Source organism: Mustela erminea, chromosome X (assembly GCF_009829155.1).
Source record: "Mustela erminea isolate mMusErm1 chromosome X, mMusErm1.Pri, whole genome shotgun sequence".
NCBI classification, from domain to species: Eukaryota; Metazoa; Chordata; class Mammalia; order Carnivora; family Mustelidae; genus Mustela; species Mustela erminea.
In genome coordinates this window covers 39,557,309-39,578,144 of record NC_045635.1, presented here as the reverse complement: position 1 = coordinate 39,578,144, position 20,836 = coordinate 39,557,309, and the positions used below count along the sequence as shown (strand labels likewise).

Here is a 20,836-nt window from a genome sequence, read left to right as displayed (position 1 = left end):
GGAGGGTATTAGGGTGTGGAGACAAGGTCCCGGCACTCTGGGAGACGACACCCCACTGGGGCGGGGAGCCCATTGTGATAGGAGACAGGTTATGATAACGTCTTTGAACGAAGATGAAAATCTTATGTTAGAGTCACAGCTAGTTTTCAGACCATAAGGATTTTAATCTCTCACAGGCTACCAGGTCAAGGACCCTTCCAAAAAGTTACATTTTTTAAAAAAATAACATGGCCAGATTGATGCTAGAAAAAGAAAAATAGCTGATCCGTGGCCATACCATTTTCATACTGATCTAATAACAGAGTCAAAGATGAAGTGAGTATCAATGAAAAAAGAAATATCAGCTAGCGACTAAAAGTGCCTGGCCAGTCCCACATAGGTCTATTCCTGGAACATCAGCACATACCCTCTGGCTGACCCATGTTTGGAGAGCAGAGGCCCTTCCGAGGTCCACTGTGGTCATGAGACTCTGCTTCCCATGACACTTGGGTGGTACTCATGGTCCTTTGTTTGTGGCCCAGGGGAGTTTCAGGAGCCAATTGGAGAGAGATTACAGGTCTTGGATCTGAGCTCCGCCCAGCCCACTTTTCTCCCTTCAGTCACAGCACCGTTGACAGTTGAAACAACTAAGGCTTTGGATCATGGGTTTCGTAGAGGATTGCAGGCACAGAGAGACTTCATTACCTCAGCATGTGCGACAACAACGTTATCTGGAATGGGATGGAGACTATTTCCAGCCTCCATTTTATCATAGGCTCCTGGAAAAGGGACTAACAGATCACTCAGCCTGTCTGCTCAAATGAGTCCCAGATTACTCCTGAGGGACCTTGCAAGTGAAGAGAAGACAGTGAAAGGTGTTCCCCACCTTGACGAAAACAAGTTGGGAAATTGAACAGAGGCAAGAGAAGACTCAGGGAAGGTAGATGTGAGATGAGTCACCAGGGACTCCTTCCCAGTGAGTTCCAATGGAGAATAGAGGCAGCCCAGTGAGTTCCAATGGAAAATAGAGGCAGCCCACAGCCACAGCAGAACTAAAGGCTGGACAAACATCAAGATGGACCAGCCAAAGCAGGCTCTGCCTTCACGGGGCTCTCAGCTTTCCCTGGACTTGGCTGTTAGCCAGCCAAACCTGTTCTTCAATAAATCAAGCCATCCTTTGTTCTTGCTACGATTTCTTTCTTTGCTATTTCAATATCCCTATTTTGACATATGCTGGAACAAAAACGTTTGCTTGGCTCAGAGGCCTAAGAATTGGTTGTTTCTCTGAATATGCCTGCATAATACAAAGTAAACAGAGGTTGAATTATATAACTTATGATAGATATCTAGAAAGACCATCACTTGAAAAAATTAATGATGAAAATAACTAGTAAGTTGATTGGGTTCTAAAAACAGTTTATTAGGCCACAAAACCTCTCAATAAATTTCAAAAGGTAGAAATAACATGGACCACTTTCTCTGATTAAAAGGCAATAGCAGGGAGTGCCTGGGTGGCTCAGATGGTTAAGCGTCTGCTTTGGCTCAGGGTATGATCCCTGGGTCCTCAGATCGAGCCCCCACGTTGGGCTCCCAGCTCAGTGGGGTGTCTGCCTCTCCCTCTGTCTTTCCCCCTGCTTGTGCTCTTCTCTCTCTCTGTCTCTCTCTCAAATGAATAAACAAAATCTTTAAAAAAGCAAAATAAATAAAAGGCAATAACATCACACATTAACAATAATAAAAAGGGGGAGAAAAAAGAACCCTACCAAATCTGGAATTTTAAAACATTATCTTTGAACCCCAAAGCAAATAACTGAAATTATAAATATATCAAGAAAATAACAATGATAAAATCTTTATATAGCCCCAATCTATGATTTAACCGTTGCCCCATCACTGCTCAGAGAAGAACTGGACACCAATCCAGTGCTGTGTTAAGCAGCTATCGATACAACTTTGGTCATTAATGTGGAGGAATAATACAAACAGATTTAAAAATGAGGAATTACAGGGATGCCTGGGTGGCTTAGTCAGTTAAACGTCTGCCTTCAGCTCAGGTCATGATTTCCGGGGTCCTGGGATCGAGTCCTGCATCAGTCTCTCGGCTCAGCGCAGAGCCTTCTTCTCCCTCTGCCTCTCCCCCTACTTGTGCTCTCTCGCTCTCTCTCACTCTCTCTCTCTGCGAAATAAATAAATAAGACTCTTTTTAAAAAATGAGGAATTACATGTCAACTTGGTCCTGACTCAGGGCCACTTACAACATTAAAAACTTTTCCAGTTTTGCCAGCCCTTCTCCTCAAGGATTACCAAGAATTCTATGGAAGACTTGATTTGTAAACCTTTTCGATGGATTAAGTACAAAGCAAGTGTATTTATCCCTGGTTTATGTATATAAAAGCACGAACCACAGAGTAATGTATCAACCTGTTAAAGGTCAAGATAGATTTCTACCCACTGAACCATACATGTGTCCTAGACTCTTGGGGTTGAAAGAGACTTGAAAGCTTACTAATTGAAACTCTCGAAATATTTGCATCCTTTATCTTACCGTACAAAACAGAAAACTCACTACTTTAAGAAATAGCCTATTCCTTCTTTTGAACAGAACAAATCGTTAGACAATTTATCCCAAATCTGTCTTCTGTTGGCTTTCGCTCACTTAAGTTATTAAATTATTTTCACTCCTTGGAGTTATATGTGACATTCCTCCCTTCCATATGTTTGCCCCCTCGATCCTGGCTTCCCGGTCCAGATAATCCCCAATTCCCTTTCCCTAGGTCATTCCCTTCAAATTGATGCACATTAAACGTTGTGTCAGCTAAAACCCCTGCTACAGCTAGACCTTCGTTTTCATTAAATACGATCTTCTTAGATTAAATCCATTACTCTAAGAGCCTGTCAACTTGATTCTGTTACTCATCATAGTCACTATCACCCAACTGCATATCACTATCCTGTGTTGATGAACACAGTTTTTATCTAGGTCCTAGTCATAAATAAAAACATTAAGCAGAGCAGGGAAAAAGAGAAAGTCTTCTTTCTCTATGGGGATTAATCCATGAATTCTCCTTACTGTTGAATGCTTCACTGAAGTCTACATGTTCTAAGTCTATTGCAGGTCTTGGATTAAAAATCAAATAATTGGGTCAAAGAAAAAAAGTGAAGTTAATCTAGAATGATTTTATTAAATGAATCCTATATCATAAAATTTAGCTGTTTTCAAAGTTTTTAAATCAAAGGAGAAATTACATATTTAAAGGCAAAAATCTTAAGTGTACAGCTAAAGTTTTGCATGCGTTCCCTCATGTAACCGTGCTGCACGTCAAGACAGTGAACATTTCCAGCCCTTTAGAAGGCTCTTTCATGTCCCTGCCCTACAAAGACAATGCCCCTCAAAGGTAACCAATGGTACTATTTTCTTGAGACTCTCCTGGGTTTAGCTCTAAAAGATCCACATCCTAGGAAACCTTTCAATCCCAAGCAAACTGGAGCCACTGGTCATCCTACCCCCTCCAACGGTAACCACTGTTCTGACCTAAATCACCCTGAATTAGTTTTGCCTGGTTTTGAACTTCATTTTAATGAAATCACACAGTATATACTGAGCGTGGTGCTGTGTGCTATTGTCCATGTTGTTGCATGAATCAGTAGTTTAGTTTTTTTTTCATCACAGTCTAATATCCCACTGTGTGATGATGTCACTATTTATTCATCCCACGGTTGATGAACATTTGGGCTGTATTTAGTTTGGGCAGTTGTGAATTAAAGCTGCTACAAACATTCTTATATATGTCAGTTGGTGGACATGAGTATACTTATGGAAGTAAAATCGCCAGATGATGACACGTACGTAGGGACTCGTTTAGTGGATCTTATCAGTTTTCCAAAGTGGTTGTACTGATTTCATCAAGGTTACATATATTCATTATAAAAACATCTAAAGTATATATATTTTAAAATCCATAAGGAAGTAGGGGGGAAAATCACTTAGAACCCACCCCCCAGAGGCCACCACTGTGAACACATTAAAGTTCTTCCTTCTAGTCTTTTTTCTAGTGTTATTAACTTAATTAAAAAGAAGTTGAGGAATTAGAAGTTGAATAAGTTGAAAAATTATAAGTTGAATAAATACATGGAAAATGCAGTATATGGAATGTTGCACATTCCTCTGTAACTTAATATGGTATCACATGCTCTCCCCATATCACTAATGAAGAGAAAAGTTGTCATGAGACACACAAAGAAAGGCCAAGGTGATAGGGTGGTTTTGTAACATGTCACCTTGGCCTGGCTGAAGTGCATTTCCCAGAATTCCCTTCCCTGTTAGTTTCCATTTCCAGTAGGTTACAGAAATATTTCATTGGGAGTTTTGGAGGGCAGAAGGGAAACAGTGACCAGTTTTTAGCTCACACACAGTGTCCCCTCTGCTGGCTTCCCTTGTTGGGGTGAGGTCAATTATGTTAGGTCAAATCCCTGTTTTTTAAAAAAGAAGAAAAAACAACCTGGTGTTTCTGCTACTCTGATTGAACCCTGAGCGACAGGGGTGGTACAACCTCGACAGAGAGGGGCTAGGGAGAAGGAGAATCCTGGCAGCCCTTCCCCCAAGCAAGCACAAAGCTAGTTTGAAGGCTTTTCTGATGATCAGGATTCTATCTGAGCTTTCTGGACCACAGGGCCTTTGCACAGCAGAAGCCACTGAACTCCTACAGAAGTTTCCGCAAGCTTGCATGCGCAAGTGAGTTGTCAGAAGCACTTGGCATCCTGTCTTCTGATTTAAAAAGAAAGGTGGGGGTGGGGAAACGCAGCAGTCCATAAAACGAAATGGCCCAGTGGAGAATTATGACCAGCCTTGGCATACCTGAATCAAAATGACAGACCATGAAATAATGTGTTTTCGTCTGCATCAGCCGCCCCGTCCATCCCAACTATCGGCTGAATTGCCTGCCACAAAGATTATCTCATCTGCCACAGTGAAAAATCTTTGAGCAGCTCACAAATTCTGCAGTGGCAAAGCCTGGGGCCCCACAGGGGGAGAAGATGGAGGATGAGATGGGAAGAGAGAAAGAGGAGGACGAAACTAGCCACCACTCCTATAGACAGGCTCATCCAAGGTGTTGGCTACCCCATGGAAGAAGGAGCCACAACTGCTACCAAGTGAGCCTCTGGCTGCCGAAGGTTTGACAGCAAGGAGCACAGGGAGGCAAAGGAAGAAGGTGGACTGACCACAGCCTCTGTGCCACAGACACCAGGAGGGACGCTGTGGGGAATTCAGCAACAGTGGTCACCTATGGCAGGCACCACAAATGACGCACGTCTTCTAAAAGGAAACAATTGTTTGTAACTTATTCAGGGATCAGAAGTTGCAGGGATCAGAAGTTGCAGGGATCAGAACCTCCTCTGAACAATTTAAAGTATAAAGGGGGTTCGTTGTGCCAGAAGTACATCCACCAGGACCTCATGGAAACTAGGAAGTTCCAAGGCACCAACTCAGCCCATCTCTGCCTCCAGGGCAGCATTGTTTCTCATCCCTGCTTTCTTTTTGATGTCTGTTCCATCACCTTCTCGGCAGACCGGATCTCCCCATGTGGCCATGCTCCCCGCTCCTCCCCAATGTGACAAGACATTACCGTTCCCAGACTCACCACCCGCTGCCTGGCTCAGCCTCCCAGGAGTTGGGGGGTTGGAGCAGATGCCCCGAGTAAGTGCACCCTGGCACATCCATCCACCCATGACCAAGGATGTGAGTGTTAAGGACTTCCTGGGTGCCTGCTCCAGACTGGTTGCTGAGGAGATTACAGAAGTGTTGGTATTCAACGTCTCTGTCCACGAGCACCCGAGAGCTGAGGCACAATGGGGCCTGAGGCCCAGACTCCAGGAGAAGGAAGAAAATGAGGGCTTGGCTAGGTCAGGAAAGCTGCTTAGAGGACATTTGATCTTACCTGGGAGGGGAAGGATGGGCTGGGGGAAATGTCCCTGGCAGATCTTCCCAAGAATTAAAGAAATGCATGCCAGGGAAAGATGCAGAAGCAAGAATAAGGTGTGAATGTGGAAAGTAGTTAAGTGTCAAGTCCATGATCACGGTGTGAGTCCACAGCAGTAAGTAGTTTTACAACAGCAGGACTGGGAGGCAGGTAGTGTTGATGTTCATTCTACAGGACAGCTGTTCTCAACTTCAAGTCTGCATCAGAATCTTCTGGAGGGCTCGTTAACACAGGCATTGCTGAGCCCCAGCTCCAGAAGTTCTGATGCAGCAGGTCTGGGGCAGGGACTGAGAATTTGCATTTCTAAAAGACAAGTGACTTGAGGACAGGGGACTTTTCCACAAATGGACCTAAAAGTAGTAGGCAGAGTGGTTGGCAAAGGGTCCACAGTGGGGTCGGGGAGGCTGGGTAACAAAAGTAAGGCAAGGCCAAACACACAGAACAGCAGCTGGTGAAGAAAGTAGCCAGGGCAGGGAGTGGGGGGAGGGGCATCCAAGAGGCACAAGCATCTGCTACTGGCCAGACGATGCCCAGGGTTCCTGGGGAAGTGAAGACGCCTTGCATCCCGGTCCTGCACTTGAGGCCTGGGGCCACAAGGGAGAGAGAGCAAACAGAAGCCCTGTATGAGGGAAGGAGTTCACCCAGAGTCAGAGGCCCTGTTTTGCATGGAAACGGGAGCTCTGCTAGACCCGGGCCCTCCTGTACCAGGGAAATATTCCGTAGACCGCATCCTGCCCTGCACCACCAAACCTGTTTCATTGTTTTCATTTAATGTGTTCACATCAACACAACCTTCCCAGGGTAATCCACTGGGGGTGGAGGGGAAATCCAAAGCAAACTCCAAATTCTGGACCTGTTCCTGGCTCATTTCTGGTCTCTGCCTCTACTCTTCCAAGCCCTACTCTGTCATCAGTAACTGACATCTAAGCTACCAGAACTGATGAGCCCAGGCCAACAGTAGCATAGAGAAGCTTCCTTATGGGGGAAAGGGCCAATGGTAAATCATGGATGATGAGGGGACCAGCTACTGCACCAAGTTCCCTCCCTTCTCCAGTGCCAGTAACGGTGGCTAAGGATGGGCTGTGCCTGTAAAGGGACATGACTGAGAATGATGAGGACATTTTTAAATGTCGAAACTTTTTATTATTTATTTATTTATTCTTAAAGTAGGCTCCACACCCAGCGCAGAGCCCAATGCGGAGCTTGAACTCCTGACCCTGACATCAAGACCTGAGCTGAGATCAAGAGTCAGATGCTTAATTGACTTGAGCCACCCAGTCACCCTAGATGTCTGAACTTTTTGAGTCATCCAAATGGTTTCTCTCGAATAGTCGCTGGGGCAGTCAGCCCTTGCAGAATGAAAAGTTAACAAACCAAGGACCTTCTTGTAGTATCCAGGTCCCAGATGAGAAAAACAATCAACAAGCACCTCAGGAAAAGGGGTGGGGAAGGAGGGAATCCATCTCCTGGAGTAGAAAAGAACTGTGAGCTATTTCTCGTAATAACAAAAACCAAATAGGTTTTCCTGGTTTTGAATACAATGCATCTTGAGGAAACATTCTGTAACTTTTGGTTTAATTACCCAGAACAATCCATACAGTCAGTGAATCATCATTGTTTTAATTACGACACGCTGATTAACTCTGATATATAATTAACCTAAACCCTGCTTCGAAAGCATATTTAACAACTAAATCATGTAAAATGTGTTCAAGTGTGTAACCAGAAAGCCAACTCAGAGGTTTATTAGCACTTGAATTTTCTCTTTTTCCCCCTGGGTAGTAGGAGAGCTTGATAACAGTAAATTCACTAAGAGTAAAAATTCATTTGTTCAAGATTTCCCTCAGAATCCAAATTGAGCTGGTCAGGGCAGACTCATCACTGGAAAAGCTGACATGTGATCTTTTTTTTTTTTTCCCTGGTATCACTATATGGGTGTATTCATACATCTCAACACACAACGATGATAGCCTCTGGGGGCAATAACAGGAGCTCTTTATTCACTTTCACACTGTACAATTCCATATTGTTTGAATGTCTGACAATGAACGTGCACAGGATGGCCGAGTTTGGAAGCCTCTTTCCTCCCATTTGTTAAAGACGGTGTGGGCACTGTCTGTAGCCTAATCCATTGTTGGGGAAGATAGTAGTGACCCTGGAAAAGGTTAAAAGGGGAAACAAATGGGGGCACCTAGGTGGCTGAGTCGGTGAAGCATCCGCCTTCAGCTCAGGTCATGATCTAAGAGTCTTGGGACTGAGTGCCCCATCAGGCTCCCTGCTCAGCGGGGAGCCTGCTTCTCTCTCTCCCTTCACCCTTTCCGCCTGCTCGTGCTCAATTTCTCTCTCTCTCTCTCTCTCTCTCTCTCCTCTCTCTCTCCCATGAATAAATAAAATCTTAAAAAAAAATTGGGGGCGGGGTGTCTGGGTGGCTCAGTCGTTAAGCATCTGCCTTTGGCTCAGTTCACGATCCCAGAGTCCTGGGATTGAGCCCCGTGTGGGACTCTCTGTCTCCCTCTGCCTGCTATTCTGCCTGCTTGTACGCTCTCTCTCTCTCTCTCTCTCTCTCTCTCAGATGGAGAAATAAATTTTTTCAGTGGAATGAAGAATAAATAAATAAATATAATTAATAGGGAGGTAAAGTGACTTGAGTTAGCACATTTGCTGTCTTTAGCATGTGTCTCATAATTTGTGAACATGAAATAATATCTGTTTGCCTTATTTTTACGTTCTATAAAGCCTTAGAAGAACAGATTCTGAGAAGTGAAAACTAAAACCCATTTCAGCATGAACTCTCCATTTGTTAGTTGCTATGTCCTTGGCAAGAGAGGTCAGAGTCCCGAGTCCAGCTGTACGTCAGCCATCTTCATGACCTCAGACTGCTGACTTCCAGTCTTTCAAAAGGAAAGCCATTCTTCTTCCTTAGATTTTCTTCCTGAGAGCAGTTAGTGTTCTTTCTTCTACACTTTTATTTCCATCACAACAAGCGTTCAAATTTGTTCAGTCGTGGTAAATCTTGGCCTTCCGTGTAATATTTGCTTTTGGGAAACAGCCTAGAGTCATCCAGACCCAAGTGGTGTGATTAATATGGGAAATGAGTTTGAGGCTAGGATGATTCTAAGGCACGCGCTGTCTTCCTGAGCCCTCTTGCCTTTCCTGTGAGGTAGAAAATGCACCATCGTCTCAGTCGGGCCAAGTTTCCAATCCAAACCTGTTGCCCTTCTCCCATGCCCCAGCTAACACACTCTTTGGAAAAGGAGTTTGGGGGTAAGGCCACCCCTGGCCTAAAACTGGGCCTGGAAGCTCCTGGGTGGCCTTACCCCAGTCACCCCGGGTCATGGCACCCCTGCTTCTTGCCACAGCTCTGCCTCCATCCCCTCTTTCTCAGATGGATCCCAAATCTAAAGTCCAAAGTAAAAGTCAGGAAAATTGGCTTAGCTCTTCACTGATACCCTATTCGCACCAGGCACTCCCAATCCCATCAAAGATGGCCTTGCCCTGTTTGCCGAAGCATGTGGCCATGGAAGGAGAGGCTTCGGCTAGACGAGGACATAGGGCATAGAGAGGACCATGGCTGGTTAGAAGGTGCATCTCTAACGTGACAGTGATGACGCTGATACTGATGGCGATGATGGCGACGATGATTTGTACCATTTACTGAATGCGAAACACTCACCTCTCGCCTTGCCAAGCCTTCCGCATGCATATTCTGTGAGGCTTGTAAATCGGCTCTGTGCTCAGTCCTCAAAGAGATAGCGGGACAAGGAGGATTATGGAACCTGAGAAACTTCTTTAGTGTTTCCACCATGTGAAAATGGACAAGTCAGCAGGGTGACTTCTGGCACTACTTCCTTGCTATAATAACGAAAGGGGCAATCCTAGTATCTTCACCCACCCCTGACCCAACATCATAAGAAGTATAAAAATGGAGGCATCTAGAGGCACCCGGGTGGCTCAGTTGGTTAAGCGTCTGCCTTCGCCTCATGTCATGATCCCAGGGTCCTGGGATCAAGCCCCACCTCGGGCTCCTTGCTCAGTGGGGAATCTGATTCTCCCTCTCCCTCTACTCCTCCTCCTGCTTGTCCTCTCTGTCCGATAAATAAATAAAATCCTAAAAAAGAAGAAGAAGCAAAGATATATTCTCCTAGCTTCAAATCACCTTCTATGCTCTCTACTTGGGTAGCTTAGGGGACCAGAGGTGGGGCAGGAACCATTATGGGGGAAACTGCATGGACGTTGGAGTCTAAGGGACAGGGTCTTGTCTTAGCACAGGTTACTGTAACAGAATACCATAGACTAGGTGGGTTAAAGAACAGAAGACTATTTTTCACACTTCTGGAGACTGGGAAGTTCAAGATCAAGGTGCCAGCTAACTGGCTCTTAGGAAATGTCTTTTCCCGGTTTGCAGACAGCTGCCTTCTCATTGTATCCTCACGTGGTGCTCTCACCACTCTTCTTATAAGGGCACTAATCCCATCCTGAGGGCTCTGTCCTCGTGGCCTAGTTACTTCCCAAAGGCCCCACCTCCCGATACCATTGCATTGGGGATTAGCGTCTCAATATATGAATTGGAGGAGCAGAGTGAGGGTTGGTGCAGGGGCAGGGAAACAAACGTGCAGCCCATACCAGGTTTGAACCCTGAATCCGACCCTTACCTACACTCGGCCGACTTCCAAGTCCTCGGTTGCAAAAAGAGGCTCATAAGGGCACGTGCCTTATGGATGCCTGGGAAGATTCGATGAGCAATGGCAGGGAAATAGGCAGCCCACTGCCTGGCACGTGATGGGTTCATCCCCTCTCCTCCTGTTTATACACGGGCCGAGGGCTGGAGCGCACATGAACTGGACACTCCTAGACTTGGAGGTGCAAACATGGAATGTTCTCTAATGTTCTATCCCTGAGCACAACTCCTGGGCTCTCATCGGCAACCCTGGGCACATTTCATCATGCCCAGTCACTTCAGAATTTGGACTAGCCCCCTCCCTCCCTGGGGAGCCCCAGGGGCTCACTGGGTACCCGCAATGATGCCAGTTCAACAAGCATCCATGCCGGCTTCTACCAGTTTCAATCCTTGTCTGGGAGCAGAAGCGTATGGGTCCACAGCCACAGTCCAGCTGGGGCCCTGTGGCAGAGCGAGCAATTGTCTCAGGTCCCCAGTTTTAGCTCCTAAAGCTCCACATTCCAGGAAACCCTCAGTCCCAAGCAAGCCGGGAGGGTTGAGCATCCTACCCCATGAGCCTGTCCATGCCCTCACCAACCTCCAAGACTCTCAAGACTTCTCCCGGCTCCCAGTGGTGCTTCCACCCTCCTGGGTTACGGCTGGGGAGAGGGAGGGCTCAGGCTGCTGGCCCTGCCCCGTGCCCCAAGGTCTGGGGCTCTGGAGGCTCCCACCCTGCCCACATAACACCCATGGCTCACTCGGCCAGCGCCTCCGCTAAGCAGGCAGCCTGCAAACACCGTCTATAGACACCTGGGGGCACACTTTCTGCCCTTGGTCTTTCAGGCTTCAGTTCATCACCCTGGAAGTCAGGCTCTTAGAAGTTGAAAATCCTGTTCTCACCTGCAAAGCCTGACTCTTGCTATCACGGATATCATCGGCTATCACTGCTATTCTCTGTGCTGGGAGTTTAAACTCTTTTTTCAATTCAATTAGCCAAGATACAATACATCACTAGCTTTTTATATAATGTTCGGCAATTTAAGTTTTTTTTTAAGATTAATTTATTTATTAGAGAGAGAGCACAAGCAAGGGGAGGGGCAGAAGGAGCAGGCTCCCCAATGAACAGGGGATCGATCCCAGGACCCGGAGATCATGACCTGAGCCAAAGGCAGATCCTTAACCAACTGAACCACCCAGGTGCCCCAAGTTTAAACTTTTTTTAATAAGAGCAGATAGCATTTATTGAGTGCTTACTGCTGGCCAGGCACTGTTCTAGCATTTTACACCTGTCAGCTGTTTTTGATCCTCGCGATCTCTTAGTATGCTGTTACTGGCACCCTCCTCTTAAACTGTAACCCAGAATACAGAGAGACTTGTAAGGAACTTGTCCAAGGTCAGACAGCCAGCTGGTTGGTGTAGCATTGGCGCTGATTTCTGGCAAACTGGGCCCGGGGCCTTATTTTTAAGTATGTCTCTTTTCTTTTATTAAAGTAGGTTGGGTTCATTGTGTTTGTTCTGTGTGGAGAGAAAGGTACAGGCGCGGGGTGGAAGGTCGTGGAAAATAAACAGAAGTCTGTGCCTCCCAATTTTATCCCAAGAAGAACAAAGCGGAGGAACCTGGGTGGTTCAGTCGGTTGAGGGACTGCCTTCCTCTCATGTCATGATCCCAGGGTCCTGGGATCAGGTCCCAGGTCTAATAGAGAACCTGCTTCTCCCTCTGCCCTTCCCCCCATTCATGCTCACTCTCGCTCTCTCTCTCTCTCAAGTGGATAAAATAAAATTAAAAAAAAAAAAGAAGAAGAAGATCTGGAATGAGGCAAGAATGATCTCTAACACCAAAGAAAGAAGGAAAGAAAGGGAAAGAAAAGAACAAAACAGAAGGATGGTCTGGTGCCTAGCATCACAACAGTGGTGGCATGAAATGGTGAAAGGGACCTAAAGGTCACTGGTAGAGGGCCGATCTAATTAATTCAGCCTGATACTGGCTTTCTGTGGAGAGGCAGAGTGGGGGTGCGGTGGGGTGGAAAAGCAGGTGCTCCAACGTGTTGTGTGCTTGCTGAAGTGCGCCGCCTGTCGGGTGCCCCCCCTACCCTGCCCCTACGATGGCTCTCGTTCCATTCTCCTTGACCCTGGGGGTCTTTCCCCAGGCCCCCCAGCCCTGCCTGCACAGCCCCTTACACTCCGCCCTCCAGTGGCGCTCAGATGCCCCCTTCCTGACCCCTTCTCAGGGGTCTCTCCCTGACAAGACCCATCTTGTCCCCCAACTCTGATGTCTCCCTGCTCCCAGCAAGAGCTCAGCACCCTTTCCGCCCTCCTGGGGTCTCTCCCACCTACCCCCTGCAGGGCCTGCCCAGCCCCTTCCTGCGCTGCCCGTCGCAGCGACTCCTGGACCGCGTGGTCCGGCGCTACGCCGAGGTGGCCGACGCTGGCAGCATCTTCATGGACCACTTCACTGACCGCGACAAGCTGCGTCTGCTCTATACCCTCGCTGTCAATGCTCATCCCATCCTCCTGCAGGTAGGCAGTGACCCCCGCCCAGGGAGGGGCTTCATGTCCGGCTCTGAGGGGACTAGCCCCGGGTTGAGCTCTCTTCCCTTTTACCTAAAGCCTTGGGGCCACCACCTGGAGATATGCCCTGCAGCCGTACCTGGGGAGGAAAGAAAAACAGAAGTATTGTAGCTGTCCATCAGTAGGGGAATGGTCAAATAAATGAAGGTGCACTAGGACCTGGGGATCCCACGGTTAACGAGACAATCATGGTGGCCGCTGTCTCCTTGTAGCTTCCAGTCCAGCGCTGGCGACAAGACACTTCGCGAGTCAGCAAGCGTCTGCAGAGCGTGTGGAGCCCACTCACACCCATTTGCCCCACATCCCAAGGGTCAGGACACTCACGCTGTGGACACAAAGGAAACTAGGCAGCGGGAGGAAAGAGTGGAAAAAGGAGGAGGGCCACGGAGAAGAGGGAGGAGGAGGAGGGAGAGGAGGGGCAGAAGAAGGAAGAGGAAAAAGGGAGGGAAGAGAGAAAGGAGAGGGCGGGGGAAGAAAAGAGAAGCTGCAAGTCGAGGAGGAAAACACCACAACAAAGACACTTAATGTTTATTTTCAGAATTAATTACATAATTATTAATTTCATCATTTAATTTAATTTTAAATATAATTGTATATAATTATTAATATACATAGTCAATGATCATTGATATATTATTATATTATCTATTTTGGTCTATATTATTAATTGGTATATATTTATTATCTATAATTATTCATTATTTATTATACACAATTATATAATGTTTATTATATATTATTTGTTATATATAATTATACAATATGTAACTAATATATAATTATTATATGTAACAAAATATGTAATATATAATATGATATAATACATATAATTATATATAACAATCATATCGTGTATCATATATATCATATATATTATATAATAATCACATAGATTATAATATAATCTATATGATGAATATACTATATCAATATATTGTAATTATATAATAATTATATGTAATATTATGATATATAACATAGGTTATATAATATATAATATATAATAATTATACATAATAATATAACTATAATACATAACATTAGTTTGTCATAATATATAATTATATGAACTATATATAAACTATATATTAATAATCATAATATGAGATATACAATTATTAATATATTAATATATAACTTGCTGTTTTGTGCACATTTTTTAATATATGAATAATTAATATAGATTGATATATAATCAGTGAGGTGCTTTCACTTATTGAGCACCTGCTGTGTACCGGGTTTTGTGTTGAATGTTCTACATAACAATTCCACAATCCCACCAAAATATTATTATTATCCCCTTTTCCAGATGAGGTAGGTGAGGCTTAGAGATGTGAGGTGACTTGACCACAGTCACTTAGCTAATGTCAGCAATGGGACCAAACCCAGAGCTGTCTGACTGCAAGGTCCGTATGCTAAAAGCTGCCTAGTAATACTGACATCTTAAATCTTAGAGAAGGAGAAGGAATTGCTGGTTGTCCCTCCCCGGAGTCTTCTTTTCCCAGCATCCTAAGATCGGTGATGGCTGCAGACTGCTGAGAGGCCTGGGCTGGGTACCTCCACCACCCTGAGCGCCACCCAGAAAGAGCCTGGATCTGCCCCGCGGCTGCACAATTAGACCTGCCCGTGGGGCTCAGGACTTCCCTCCATGGCCCTCGGGTGGCAGTAGTCCCGGGTGGGCAGGGGAAACAAGAAAATATTCTTCACAACAGGCAGCTGGGTTAAAATGGGCAGAAGACCACAGAAAATTGTCGGAGAGGGGGATAACGTCTTTTTCTTTTTTTTTTTTTTTTTAAATAAGGAAAAGGGGGCGGGGGGCAGGTGCAGCATCTCTGAGCAGCTAGCCAGGCAGATTCATCCAGAGCCAGAGCCGTAGTTCCCCAAACTCAAGCCCACCAAGGCTTTGATTTTTGCTCTTTCCCAGAATCTGTGCCCGCACTATTATTTTTAAAAAACATTTTCCTTTACATCGGCCTGAACTTGACCCTCTTGTTTCACCCCATGGCCTCTTCCTAGGCAGGGCTGTCTGTGAAATCCCAAATACGAGTCATATTTTTTTAAGTCTTCAACTCTTGAAATAAACATAGTCCCCTGAATCCGGAAGCTCATAAAAAATCGCCCCTCATTTGGGGAACCTGTTGAAATGCATCCGCTGCCTGGACATAAGGGCTTTCTTTTCCGAATGCCTTCATCCACCCACGATGGAAAGAAAGGGGCACGGGGTCCGTGGTCCAAGAGGTAAAAAATAGGCTGAGGGACACGCGGCAGAGGCGTTTGGAGACAGAAGGGGTGCGGTGAGAGGCAGGGGAGGAGCGGCTTCTCGGCGATGTTCTCTCTCATTCCCGAACACCTCCCCCGTCCTGCTCTGCAGATCTTCCCGGGCGCTGAGGGCTGGCCGCTTCCCAAGTACTTGGGCTCCTGCGGCCGATTCGCGGTCAGCACCAGCACCAGCCCGCTGCGCGACTTCTATGGCGCCGCCCCGGAACAGGCGGCAGACCTGGCCTTCCAGCTCCTCGCCGTCCTGGAGTCCCTGAGGAGCAACGACCTGAACTACTTCTTGTACTTCACCCACGTCGACGCGGGCACGTTTGGCATCTTTAACAACGGGCATCTGTTCATCCGGGATGCCAGCGCCTTGGGCGTCATCGACAAGCAGGAAGGTATCCAGCGTGGGCCTAGCTGAGCCGCTGGCAGAGGGGAAATCAGGGTGACAGGAGCCAGGGAGAGGTGATGGGGGGAGGGGGATCGTCGCACCCCAGGGCCTTTCTGGTCTCCGTGTGTCACTGTGAGAGAAGCCCCAATTCGTAAAATGTCCCTCTTCCCCTTTTGAGTCTGGGCTCCAGCTCCATCTCCAAAGGGGAACTGGACTTGACTTTGTCCATGGTGGTCTTCTGCATGGCCGCCCTGGCCTCGCCTAAACCCTCAGGGCGCTGCTGGTGTCCAATGAGGGTCAGTGTGGCGCGGGGCACCTGCCCTGCCCCCCACACACACACGCACCATCTCTGGGTCTACCTCCTCAGAGCCTCTCTCAGATGTTTCCAGACTTTATCTCACACATACCTATCTGGCTGATGCCCTAGTGTGCACCTTCGCTTTTTCCAGACTTTCCAGACTGAAAGGCATGGCTTCGAATGTGGTTTGTGAGGGAACTGGGTTTCTCCCCACCCTCAGGGGCTCAGCCAGGATTGTAGAACTCTTTGAACATCCCAGTTTCTAGCAGTGACCACATTTTCTTAGCCCAGTCACAGAACAGAGGATTTTCTTGTCTGATCTCTGATTTTGCTGATAAGAGAAGGCCTCCGAAGACTGACCTGTGAAACCACACTAGCTCATTTCCTGAGTCACCTTTATTAAAAAGAATCGAGTCGGAAGAAACGAGGCTGATGGCAGAATACTGGGCAACGGAAACCACCGCGCTGGGCGGGCCCCCGGCCCCCTTTGCATCCTTATTCTACATCACCTGCCATTTCTCCCAACTCTGTCTTCCACAAGGGCAGATGAGATGGGTCCTAGCGATTTCCTGCATTCACCCGTTCCCTAATAATAATGGGAGGATCACAGTGTGGGTTTGAGCCCTACATTTAGAAGCCAAGCCTCGGCAGGGATCAGCGCATTTTCCATGCCCCGGCCTCTTTCCTGCCACAGCACAGAGAGTCCCTCCCGTGTTGTCCTCAGCAGGGACCACTGTGTCCCCAAGCTCTAACTCTCCTGGTGACAGGAAATGCTAGGACCCTAAACATTCATCTAGCAATTCTAATTAGTTGTGTCACCCCTCCTTTCCCCTGCAAGAGGTGCAGGTCGTACGGTGTGTAATATCGGGCATCTCTCTCTTCTAGGCAGCCCGGCAGCCACTGGGGCGGTAGGAGAGAGTAGAGACATCTTTAGCTGCCTGCTTTCCGGCTGCCAGGTTAAGCTGCCCTCCTGCTACACCATCCCAGAGAAGCAGAGCCTGGTGCTTGTGTGTCGGCAGCTACTACCTCCGCTCCTCCAGGGGAAGTTCCCCTCCCCAGTGCAAGAGGAGATAGACACCGCACTCAGCCAGTGTGGGGAGGACTCCCTCCCGGACCCTGAAGTCCTTGGGGCCGCCAGCCGGCTGAAGGACATCTTGAGACCCCTGAGAACCTGTGACCCCAGATTTGCCTACCGTTACCCAGACTGCAAATATAACGATAAGTTCTGAGGGGCTGGAGCCTTGCCGGCCTTGGGGGACAACATTCCTGGCCCTCCCTTGCCCAGGAGGGTAGCTGCAGGGTTGAAAGAAGCAGCTGCATCCTGGGACATTTGGAGAGATGGGCTTCATTTTCCAGGGAGAGAGGAGCACTCTGACAACCAGAGGGGAGTCGTGCTGCAGGGCGCTGTTGCCCCTCTTGGCTACAGCGTCACAGAGAAGCCTGGGGCTGGGTGGCAGAAAACTGGACCACGACCGCAGACACTCACCGGACCTTGCTGAGCCCTGGTGTCCTCTGTTCTCCGGCAGACTCTCGAATTAGTGAAAGAAGACAGGGATGTGAAGGGCCAGGGACATGTATAAGAGGTTATAAAGAGTGTTCCAGAAGCGCGTGCAGGCATGACACATAGGACAGAGCCGTGGAGGTAGAGGTTGACATAGAGGGAAGGCAGGGGGAAGGTGAGGCCCCTGGCCAGGATCGTGTCAGACTTAAACAAGAAGCGCCCCCTCCCTGCTCCCCGTGCCTTCGCACTAGCCCTTCTGCCACACTTCCCACACTGCCACAGAGTGTGGGGACTGCAGGCTGAGGAAACACATGGACAGGGCCACATTCTGGGTGCCTAGGGCCCTGTGTGCTCCTGTGAGGCACCTCGTGATGTGGGAAGGAGCCCCGGGTGAGGAGAGATGAGCTGTGGGCTATGGGCCAATGTGTTCTTCCGGGGCCTCTGAGAAGCAGGTGTCAAGACAATGGCAAGACAGTGAAGGATCCTACAGGATCACCGCACAGAAGGGAAGAAGGAGGTATTGCCGATCTGAGCCCAAGTGAGGGAGAGAAGGTCAGAGGGGGCCTTCTATGACTTACATCGGTGCTATCTGAAGGAAGGTTCCACAAGGCCCTGCTGCACTCCGTTGCTGGCAGGGAACAGCCCGTAGGAAGCGTGGCCTTGGCCTCACCGCAAAGACAGAGTTCAGAGTGCACCATAGGGCCCGCAACCTGCTCTGCTCCCTGGAGCACGAGGCCTGAGCAGGACACAGCAGCCACAGCTGGGGCCCCAGGCCAGCTCTGTTCTCACCACGGCCTCCAGTGTAGCAGTTGAAGGAGTCTGAGAATTTTCACTCAAACTTGGCCTTACGAGTCATTGCAACAACATTTTTTCAAGGCCAGCCAACAGAACGTATTTTATTCAACAGTTTGTTAGTTTCCTTTATACCTTTGAAATATTTAGTTACATGGTATGTGGGCCTCCATGTGGATTCTTGCCCTGGCCCCTTAAGCCCTAGTGGGGGCTCTCTGGACCTTTTTCCAGTCTCCCTGTCAGCCTCCTCTCTTCCCCTCTGAATTGGCACCTTTAGGTCAGAATGCCGGATTTAATAGCTCTCGTATTACAGATGGGGAAACTGAGGCCCGGGAGGAAGAGCAACCTGCTGAGATAGTCCTTGCTCCTCTTGCCTTCCTCTTTGTCTTCATTCATACCCTGCTGATACCCTGTCCTACCCAGTTTGGGTCCCTTCATTCACGTTTAAACATGGGCCAAGAAAAGTCCTATCTCATTGTCCACTAGGTTGCTTGTCTTGGGGGGTTTGTTGACGGCTCCAGGCACTAACTCCCAGGGCAACTACGATAGCAAGGATGGCAGGCCAAGCTTCTGAAAGGGCAGGCCTGGGCTGCCTGACAGTCTGAGATAGTTGCCTTCTGGCTCGGTTTGGAGGGGCGAGGACTGACCACCTTTCCTAACACCTGTCTTTCCGCCCAGTGAATCTGGCTTGTGACTTCTGGCATCCAGAAGCACAAGATGAAAGTTTTCTGTTGGTTGATGCCACCCATTTTGTTGTAATATGTTAAGGCAGCCACAGGAAACTGAGACACACCCCAAACCCCCGTCTTATTTTCTGCTTGGAGAGAATGCAACTTGCAGTATTCACCAAGCTGGTCTATAGGGATGGGTTCAAAGTCCCGGCCCGGCCCGACCATGAGGGAGTGTGCTATGCCATCTGTTCCCGGGCTGAGACTCAGATGGTTCCATTTCTGCACTTACTAAGTGCCACGTGTCATCTTAGACCCTGTCTGAGTCTTACCTTGACCCAGAGCTTTTCCTGACAGCCCGGCCCCCAGGGAGCTCTTTCTGAATCCCCTCTCTGTCCCCCTGAGGCATGGGTCTCATTGATGAGAGGCCCATTCAAATGAGGCCCATTTGAATCTCCTGCAAAGGATATTCCCGAGGCGTCTCATGCTCCCACCCTGCTGAGAGCAGCCTCCAGAGGGCAGTAGTGAGCACCCTTTGTGTTCTCCACAGCAAGACTTGGAGCAGGAGCTCCTGAGGGTGGAGCCTTCATGGACTGGATTAGCGCCCTTCTAAAAGAGACCCTAGAGAGTCCCCTTGCCCCTCCTGCCACATGAGCATGCAGGGATGAGATGGCCATCTATGGCCATCTCTCCAGACACCAAACCTGCTGGTCCCTTCATGTCAGACTTCTCAGTCCCCCAGAACCATGCGAAAGAAGTGTCTGTTGCTTGCCAGCCCCCAGGTCTGTGGTATTTAGTTACAGCTGTTCAAACAGACTGAGACGTGCTGCTGGGCACATGCGGCACGAAGCAGCTTCCTCCAGAGTTTTGCTAGCTACTGCCTCTTCCGCCTGCAGGACCAACTCCCTAATTTGTGGGGCCTCCTGTTATTGGGATTGGCCAGACAATAGAGCATGAAACTGAGTGCGGACTCCATGAGACTGAGGAGCTTGCATGTCCATGAACCTGGCCCTGGGTGCCTGAGAACACTAACTCTTCACTTGGTGGAGAATGTTCCTGGGGTTCACTGGCATCTCCTTTGACCTCACCACCAAGGGGACTAGGTGTGAGACCAGAGGCAATACACACAAAAAACTGGACAACTACCATGGCAAAGGAACTGATCTATGAGAACACACGCCACCCACCGCAGCCACGACTTCGTGGGAGGAACCACAGCCTGGCGGTCAAGTCCGACTCTTCACAGGAGGAAACCTGTTCAAGTGTTCGCTCAAAGTGACCATTTTTTGGTCTCCTGCTTTCCACTCCTCCCCTGTAGCATCTGACTTCTGCCGGCCAGTGATTCCGTGAGCCTGAATGTTTCCTCTAGGGTTAAAAAAGAAATCATTTGCTAAAGAAATGAATCAATACGTTGCTGGATTTATATTCATCTGGGAATACAGCCCTAGAATCAGACAGACCTGCTTTCAAGTAATGATTCTGCTGGTTCCTGTGTAACCTTTGGCACCTTGCTTAACCTCTCTGAGCCTGCATAAAATGGGGAGGAAAGGCTCTGCCCTTGCAGGGTTACTGTCCTAGTTCAGTGATACAATGTCTCTCAAGACCCTGGCACATATAGGCATTCTGTATTTGAAGGCAAATGTAGGGCAAGAATAGAGGGTCTCCTAGCTCAAAGGATTCCCCACACAGCCAAGGAAAGTGCTGCAGGCTCTGGCAGGCCCCTAATCCTGGCCCCAGGGCTC

The 20,836-nt window shown here is 48.1% G+C and overlaps 1 protein-coding gene across 1 annotated transcript in view; it reads left to right on the top strand.

Annotated features, from left to right (window-relative positions):
* The window catches only part of DIPK2B (divergent protein kinase domain 2B), a 33,301-nt gene extending 12,806 nt beyond the window's left edge, over positions 1 to 20,495 (top strand). The window contains exons 3-5 of the mRNA XM_032330777.1: positions 12,958 to 13,131; positions 15,554 to 15,842; positions 17,019 to 20,495. Of these exons, the coding sequence (XP_032186668.1) occupies positions 12,958 to 13,131; positions 15,554 to 15,842; positions 17,019 to 17,362 (807 nt within the window). The 3' untranslated portion in view covers positions 17,363 to 20,495. The remainder of the gene's footprint in view (positions 1 to 12,957; positions 13,132 to 15,553; positions 15,843 to 17,018) is intronic.
* The last annotated feature ends 341 nt before the right edge of the window (positions 20,496 to 20,836 follow it).